Source organism: Nicotiana sylvestris, chromosome 3 (genome assembly GCF_000393655.2).
Source record: "Nicotiana sylvestris chromosome 3, ASM39365v2, whole genome shotgun sequence".
Classification (NCBI taxonomy): domain Eukaryota; kingdom Viridiplantae; phylum Streptophyta; class Magnoliopsida; order Solanales; family Solanaceae; genus Nicotiana; species Nicotiana sylvestris.
Genome location: NC_091059.1, coordinates 162563067 through 162570689, shown reverse-complemented (window position 1 = coordinate 162570689; position 7623 = coordinate 162563067). Strand labels below are relative to the sequence as shown.

General features: G+C 35.7%; 1 protein-coding gene across 1 annotated transcript; it reads right to left on the bottom strand.

The window, feature by feature from the left end:
- Nucleotides 1-3454: 3454 nt before the first annotated feature.
- On the bottom strand, nt 3455-7419 carry LOC104227140 (zinc finger protein SHOOT GRAVITROPISM 5-like). Its single transcript, XM_009779307.2, has 4 exons — nt 6844-7419; nt 6302-6701; nt 4633-5417; nt 3455-3634 (listed from the first exon to the last, which is right to left on the bottom strand). The coding sequence occupies exons 1-4, from the start codon at nt 6941-6943 to the stop codon at nt 3603-3605; spliced, it is 1317 nt and encodes a 438-aa protein (XP_009777609.2). The 5' UTR covers nt 6944-7419; the 3' UTR covers nt 3455-3602.
- Nucleotides 7420-7623: the final 204 nt, after the last annotated feature.

Below are 7623 nucleotides of genomic sequence, written 5' to 3'. Positions count from 1 at the left end.
CCTTCTCCCCAAGTATCGACCATACCCTTTGTTGTTCCTTTGTTGTTGCGTTTCTTGGGTTCAACATGTTCCTTCTTCCTGTTGCTTCGTTTAAGTCTTTCTTTTTTCCATTCAATTTCCCATAAAGGATAATTCTTGATATGGTGATCAGTCTTTCCACACTTGTAGCAGCCATCGTTGGTTTGCTTCTCCGGAGATTTAAATTTGTTGTAGCTTCCACTTCTTGAATAACATTTTCCTCTCCTCAGGTACTTGTTGAATTCTTTGGTGATCATAGCTATTTCATCATCTTAGATCAGAACCTTCAGTGATTCTGAGAGCTAATCTCCTTTCCTTCTTAGGTACATCCATCTTCATGGTTTGTTTTCTAAGTTCATAGGCAGTAAGATTTCCAATTAATTCATCCAATGGAAGAATGGCAATATTCTTTGATTCCTATATGGCAGTGATTTTTCTTTCCCAAGTGATAGGCAAAACTCTAGTCAGTATCTTCTCAACCCTTTCTTCTTCAAGAATAATCCTTCCATGAGATTTTAGCTCATTTGTTAGTGTAGTGAACCTTGTGTATATTTCTTGAATGGTTTCTCCTTCCTTGATAGCAAAGCTCTCATACTGAGAGTATAGTAGAGTTTCGCTGGATCTCTTCACCTGAGGTGTTCCTTCGTGAGCCACTTGTAGTGTGTCTCAAATTTGTTTAGAAGTGGTACAACATTGGATTCTGTTGTACTCATCTGGACCAAGTCCACAAACAAGCCATTTCTTGATTTTAGCATTCTTCTCCCACTTCCTCAAGTCCTCAGCAGTGTAATCTACTATTGTCTTTGGCACATCTACTGCTTCAGAATTTTTCTTCAAGGTAGCCAGTGGACCATCGTTGACAATATCTCATAGTTCATAGTCCTCTCCTATAATGTAATATCTCATCTTGTTTTTCCACCAAGAGTAGTACTGGCCATTAAAGAGTGGTGGCCTAGCAGTGGATTGCCCTTCCCAGTTTTCAGGTGGTACACTCATATTGATCTTCTCCTAAGGTATATGCCTCTTCAAGGATAACCCGCTCGGATACCAATTGATATTTTATACTTCACTACCACACAAGAGAGAGGGGTGATTTGTGTGGTGTCCAATTTTTTGCATGCACAGATTATAGAAGAATATGATTCTTCTATGTGTTCCTTATACTACTGTTGCAAAATAGTAAATACAAAAAATAAAGAGCACAAGTATTTTTACGTGGAAAACACCCGACTCAAAAGGTGAAAAAACCACGACCTACTCCTCAGAAGAATTTTCCTCAACACTTCACTAAATCACTGAGCCAAAATAACATTTACAAAACTCTTTGTAAACCTTAGGATTACCTCTAATCCCTTTGTGGCAACCAGCCTCTAACTATTGCAGGAACTTCAAGTTAACTCTAACTTGAATACAATACTCAGAGTACCTAGTACAATTACTTCTAGATAAAACTGAAAGATACAATTTGAAATACCTACTACAATGAAACTAGAATAAAAGATGGACACTTGGAGCTGGTTCTTCTATCTGGTTCATGTAGCTTCAGGTTCGCACACTTGAATCACACACGAATTGCTTGCAAAATGCCTTGCTATTTTGCTCTCAACTCACGTTTAACTTCAGCGTTTGTGCATCACTGTAAAATGAGAACATCCTGAAATATATAGAGTTAGTAGAATAAGGAAAAATAACTAGAGTGTCAATGCTATAGTCTTTCTTGGTGGAAGAGTTCTAGTTGTCTTTAACTTCTAACTCCTCCCTTATCTAGGATAGAGTTCTCTCGAGTAAGGAGTCCTTCTCCTACTCAATTATATAACCTTTGTGTTCAAGAGATATCAGATATAATCACTTAAGCTTATCTCCCTCACGTGCATACCTTGTGCCTGAATTCTACCCGTATCTGTGTACACTATAAATCGGGTTCATGCTTGAGTTCCTTTATCAATCATGAAAACAAATTTTACTTGGGCCAACAATCGCTATGTGGAACGGCCCGAACAATAAGAAGAACATTGAAAGAGTGGAGGGATGAAGTGTGGGGGCATTGCCAAAAAGGCAAGTCAAATACTGTATATACGAAGGATGGAGAAAAATAAGTTGCGCGAGTCTAAAAGGACATGGAAATTTTCTTCGTTAAAAAGGAAGAATGATTATTTTGATTATACTGCGTAGGTCGGTAGTCTTAATTCGTTGAAAAGACATGAAAGAGGGATCTTTGTCTGTTGTTAAAGGCCTGTTTTTGATTTTAAACAACTTAGCACAAACACTGATCTTTACTCATAATAATACACGGATAATGTAATATTTCCAATAGAGTTGATATGATTCAGTTTCAACGGTCGAATGAATGAATTAATAAATAGATTGACTTTGGTCATTAGACAATAAAATCTCCGAAAACAAAACATAAAGGTCCGAGAAAAATGATAATCTAACTAAAAATAATAAACTTGCAAAACAGGATTAATGGTGATCAAATTTCTTGTGAATGGATAAAGCAATAACTAGTTAAAACTTTCTTTTCGTTATCTCCACAACAGTCAAGCACATTATTTTTCAGGAGAAAGGTCAAACTTGCTCTTATATTATTTAAAACTGAGCAGCTTTGCCCTCGGTTAAATTCTTGTATGACATGCCCTCTTTTGTTTTTTTATTAAGTTTCATTTTTGCTCTTGACCCCTAATGAACCTCCAATTTGGAATATTTTAAACAATAATCAAAAGTTGAAGGGTACTTTTTTTGTCAAAGAAATTTGGGCATACATGAAATCCATTCATTTTAATCTGGAGCTCCGCGAGACGATCAATAATGATAAAGGTATGGATTGACAAAAAATGGGAAGGAAAATTTGATCAATTTTGCTAATACAAGGAAAATATCAGACCTCTTCCTTTATATACCCTGACAAGACGATGTAAATAGTATGTACTATTTACATACTATTTAGGTATGTAAATAGTATGTAAACATGGTTATTTTTATGTTACAAATCTTACTTATAGTGTCGATTGAATGTAGATACTCCCTTGTTTCAAATTAGATGACACATTTTTCTTACTAGTCCATTCAAAAAAGAATACACATTTCTATAATCAATTTTATCTCTTCATTTTACTCATTTTATCCTTAATGAGAAACTTTTAAATTTTATAATCACACAAATATCATGTCCTACAAAACTTTTACTCCTTAAGCTTTTAAGACTACAAGTTTCAAAAGTCTTTTTTTTTTCTTAAATTCCGTACCGAGTCAAACTACGTTATATAAATTGAAACGGAAGGAGTATTTTTTATGTGATCACTAGATACTGTTTATAGTCCTAAAATTAAGTGTGATTCTTAACAAGGAGGATAAAAATCATCTATAAGGGTTCACATGCAATTTAACCAAAAAAATACAGGAAAGAAAGTGGATATGTTTGGGAGAAGACTCTTTTGGTTTGCGCAAAGTCATGAATAAAGACGAACACCCACTTAAATTTTCTCAATAGCATTGAACTAGAGTTGTTCCAAAAGCGAACGGTCTCTGCATAAAAGGAAAGATGCTTTCGTCTTTTTGCTCAGACACTCACTGGAACTGTACTCTCACTGTTTCATTGCTTCAGCAGCTACGGATTCTGATGAAGGGAGAAACAAATTAGATTGGAGGAAATAAAGAAGGGACAGCTAGTTGCATTAAGCTCCCTTTATGCGCGGGATCCACGACACAAGAATCTATTATCCTACATTTCTGCAAGATGTTATTTTCCTGACTCGAACTCATAACCTCCTGATCACGTGACAGTAACTTTACCAGTTACACCAAAACTAAGAAACAAAAGAAAATAAGTGGAAAAGGAAAAAATAGAAAAAAAAAAAAGAAGAAGAAGAAAAAGAGGGGATGATGAATAGTACTGGTGAATGAATATAATGGAGTTTGTTTGTGTCTGTGAAAGGGACTAGTCTGTCATCAACCATTACAACTTTGGCACTGAAAAACATGGTGTTTTTCCATTAACATTTATATAAGGATGCAGACTAGCAGAGGAGGGGAAAAGGACTATTATCTGATTCCCTTCTTTCTTTCTCCTTCTCTACTTGCTTTTTTCTGTTTTTCAAATTTTAAGCAATTATTTTATTGGCAGTACATATCTTTATTGCCTGGACCCATTGGACTCACCACCATTTTTCTGACCACCTCAGCCAACAAAGATCTTCAAATAGTCCAAACGCAAAATCTAACACTACCACAATGTTGAGAGGTTAGACCAGATAATATTATTTAGTTCTCTCTTTTTTCAGTTTCTTTATTTTCTTTTTAGGAATAAAGAAGAAGACTACAGCTCATTCAACTCATGAATGATATAGTCACTATATTGATGACTACCAGTAGTAGAATCAAGAACCCCTGCAAATCTTGATACCGAGAAATCTCACATTATTGCCTTGCTGAAAAACACCATTATGACAGTCACCGTGCAAGAATTAAATAAACAAATAACACCCAGTACCCCCTCATTAACTATTCTTAACGCCACTCTCGCTACACTTCTAGGTATAATCATATAAGCAAGAAACCCCAAAAAAAAAAAAAAAAGAAATACAATAGAGCTAGAGGTAGTGTTGAGGAACTAACGTTGAGAAAGTTTGAGATGATTGGTTTCGTTGATATTCTTGCCAACTTCATGATGTCCTTCTGTTAAAGCCGAAGAAATATAACTCAACGTTAACGAATTATTCTCATCTGAAGGAGGAGCTTGAAACTTGTGTTTGCAAGAATGGCAAGTTATTTGCGAAAGAGTAGAGTTTATTTGCTTGATAGCTTGTTTTTTCAAAGCATTAGCCTTATCTAACTCCACTTGTGCTTGTTGCCGAATTCTCTTAGCATTAGCAAATTCCTGCTCGGCTAACTCAATTTGCCTCTTCGTTTGTTGCCTTGCTTCTTCAGCATATGCTTTTTCTGCCATCGCTAGTTTTAACTGCTCCCTCGCTTCATCTTTAAGCTTTAAAGCATCCAATGCCGTAGCATTTTCTGACGACTCGTTTCTCTCGTTGAAATCTGAGGAACCAATGGAGAGTTGGAGATTATAAGTTGAGTGATCTTCGTTTGGTTTGGACGATACCGAGACATCAAACGGGCTAGATGATGATGTAGTGGTAGTCAAGAGCTGAAGCTCTAAATTGTGTCGTTGCTTTGTGGAATTCTTGATTATGTTTGGATTAACATGATGCGTAGCTGTGGATGACGACAGATTTTGGAGCAAAGTAGTAGCCCAAGGTGTTGTGCTGAGATTTGTGTCACTTGAGGGGCTAGGACTTGAAGCTGTACGAGAAAGACAATTAGATGGATGTAAAGATTGTGATTCTGATCGGAGTCTTCCCATGCTACAAGCATCTTGGTGTTCAATGAAGCTTTCCACCCTAATAAAAGAGAGGAATATAAGTAATCATTTTTTGGTCATGCAAATTATTACTACTACTTGTTTGAATAAAAGTAAAGTAGTAATGATTTTGGGTGTAATGGAAAAAGTAAAAAAAAAAGGACAACTTCATCAAATGCTGAAAATTCTCAGCTTATCATTGATGAATGTAGGAACAAGTAACCAAAATGAAAGCTTAGTAAAATTACAGGAACTATATCTGAAGATGGTGTTCATAAATACACATTTAACTTACGATAAGACGAACCTGTAAAGAATTGTAAAAGAAGAAGAAAAAGAAAAAAAAAACAGTTGAGCTAATATTTAACTGTCTCATTCTTCTTAATTAATTAGCAAGCAGAATGTTTTTTTGGGAAGTCAAATTCATTCCTCTCGGAAACATAGAATAATGAAAAAGAGTATGAATGCCAAAACACGTTGATTAGCTGAACAAAAAGGATCGAGATTCTTAATTTTTATATATATAAAAAATTAATTAAAGCATCAAGAATGACCTACGAAACACGAGTTTTTGAGACTGTAGTTAATAACCGTCCATAAAACTGTTTAAAAGTATAAAATAAAGTAATATTAAGGCAGCTAACAGCCGAGGGAAACCGCTTTCTAATTTTGCGGACACTGTTTCTTTTCCAAAAGCCTAAACAGCCGTTACAAAATCAAAAATTCCGAAAACCCTCATAAAGAAATTGTTTTGTTTTGACCAAGACATGACATTCGTACTACTCATCCGTAGAACTGAATATAGTAGTCCAAGAAGATAGAGCCACCATCTCGAGAATACCGTTTGAAAAGAATAAACCAAGTAGTAGTACTAGTGTAGTGTAGTAGTAGTAGCAGTAGCAGAAGAAGAAGAAATTAATTAACCTTGAGAAAACGCGACCACAATCACAGGAATGACCACGAGTACCACAAGTTTTAAGATGAGCTTTGTAATCAGACTGAACAGCATATCCTTTCGAGCATTTTTCACAGACCCACTGCTTGTGATTGCTGTGTTTTCTACGGAAATGCTTTTTAATACCGACGAGATCTCCTAAAGCATGACAAGGATCATGGTGTAGACAAGTGGGTTCTGGGCATACGAAAACGCGCTTTCTAACAATTGGGGTTTCTCTTTTGAGCAATTTCCATGGCACCTTATGCCTTCTTCTGTGCATCTGTAAGTTTTGGTCCCTTTGAAATCCTTGGTTACAGATCTCACATACGTATCGATCTGATTCTAGTAATGTTTTTGGTGAGAGCGATACCACTTCTGCATCCGGATCTAGTGGCAATTTCATGGTGCAAATAAAAGCAAACTCATTAGCTTATTTTGCCCGATCAAATAAAACAACAATATAATTGAATTGTATCAGATAAAATATAATAAAAATGGAAAGGCGTCATATTCATTGAATTTTGCATACCTGGGGTTCCTGCGGGTCTTCTTTTTCTTCTATTAGCATTGTTTCCATTTTCTGAGCAAGTAAACGGGTCGGATGAAGAAGATGGATTGTTGCTTAACATGACTGATAGATTTTAACTCACTATTTCTGGATTTGGATATCGGAATTCAGTAAAAAAAAAACTTAGGTTTTTTGGCAGAGAAAAAAAAATGAAGCAAAAGTTAAGAACAAGATAAACTATGGAGAAAAGAGAGATGGGGTTGGGTTATGAGAAAAGGAGAAGAAGAAGAAGAAGATACAGCTAACAACGTGAGGGAAAATAATAAAAAGGCTCTTTTCTTCTTTACTTTCTCTCTTTCGGTTATCATCAGCCTTTCGTTTAGCTTTTCAACTTTCAGCTTTTCATCAGCTTTCTCTCCTAACCTTTGCCCTTTGCCTTTGCCAGATATTGTTGAAGAGTCACTCCCCCTTAATAAACTTCAAGGTTAGGTTCGGCACAAAAATTAAAAGCCCTTTTTCTTTTTCTCTCTTTTTATTTTTCAATTTTGGTAGGGTGTTGGGGTGTATTTTGAGGGGGTGGGGTGTTGGGTGAGTATTTGAGAGGATTCTTGACCCAATCACAATGTTCCAAATTTGATATCAACTAGAGTAGTGAAGACAAAGAAGAAAAAGAAAGAAACCAAACAAAACAAACAGAAGATCATTATTTCATGGGCACAGTAATTTTGGATACATAAATACAAAGTAGACACCAGCATTATAACACCCACAGGGCCATAAGTTCCACATACAACGTATACG

What these genes read in the sequence shown, in the direction of transcription:
- LOC104227140 (XM_009779307.2), bottom strand. Translation starts at nt 6,943, where the DNA reads ATGTTAAGCAACAATCCATCTTCTTCATCCGACCCGTTTACTTGCTCA. An exon ending in AAGACCCGCAGGAACCCCAG is followed by an intron (nt 6,702 to 6,843) that starts GTATGCAAAATT and finishes AATTGCCACTAG; the next exon opens with ATCCGGATGCAGAAGTGGTA. An exon ending in TCATCTCAAACTTTCTCAAC is followed by an intron (nt 3,635 to 4,632) that starts GTTAGTTCCTCA and finishes TCCCTTCATCAG; the next exon opens with AATCCGTAGCTGCTGAAGCA.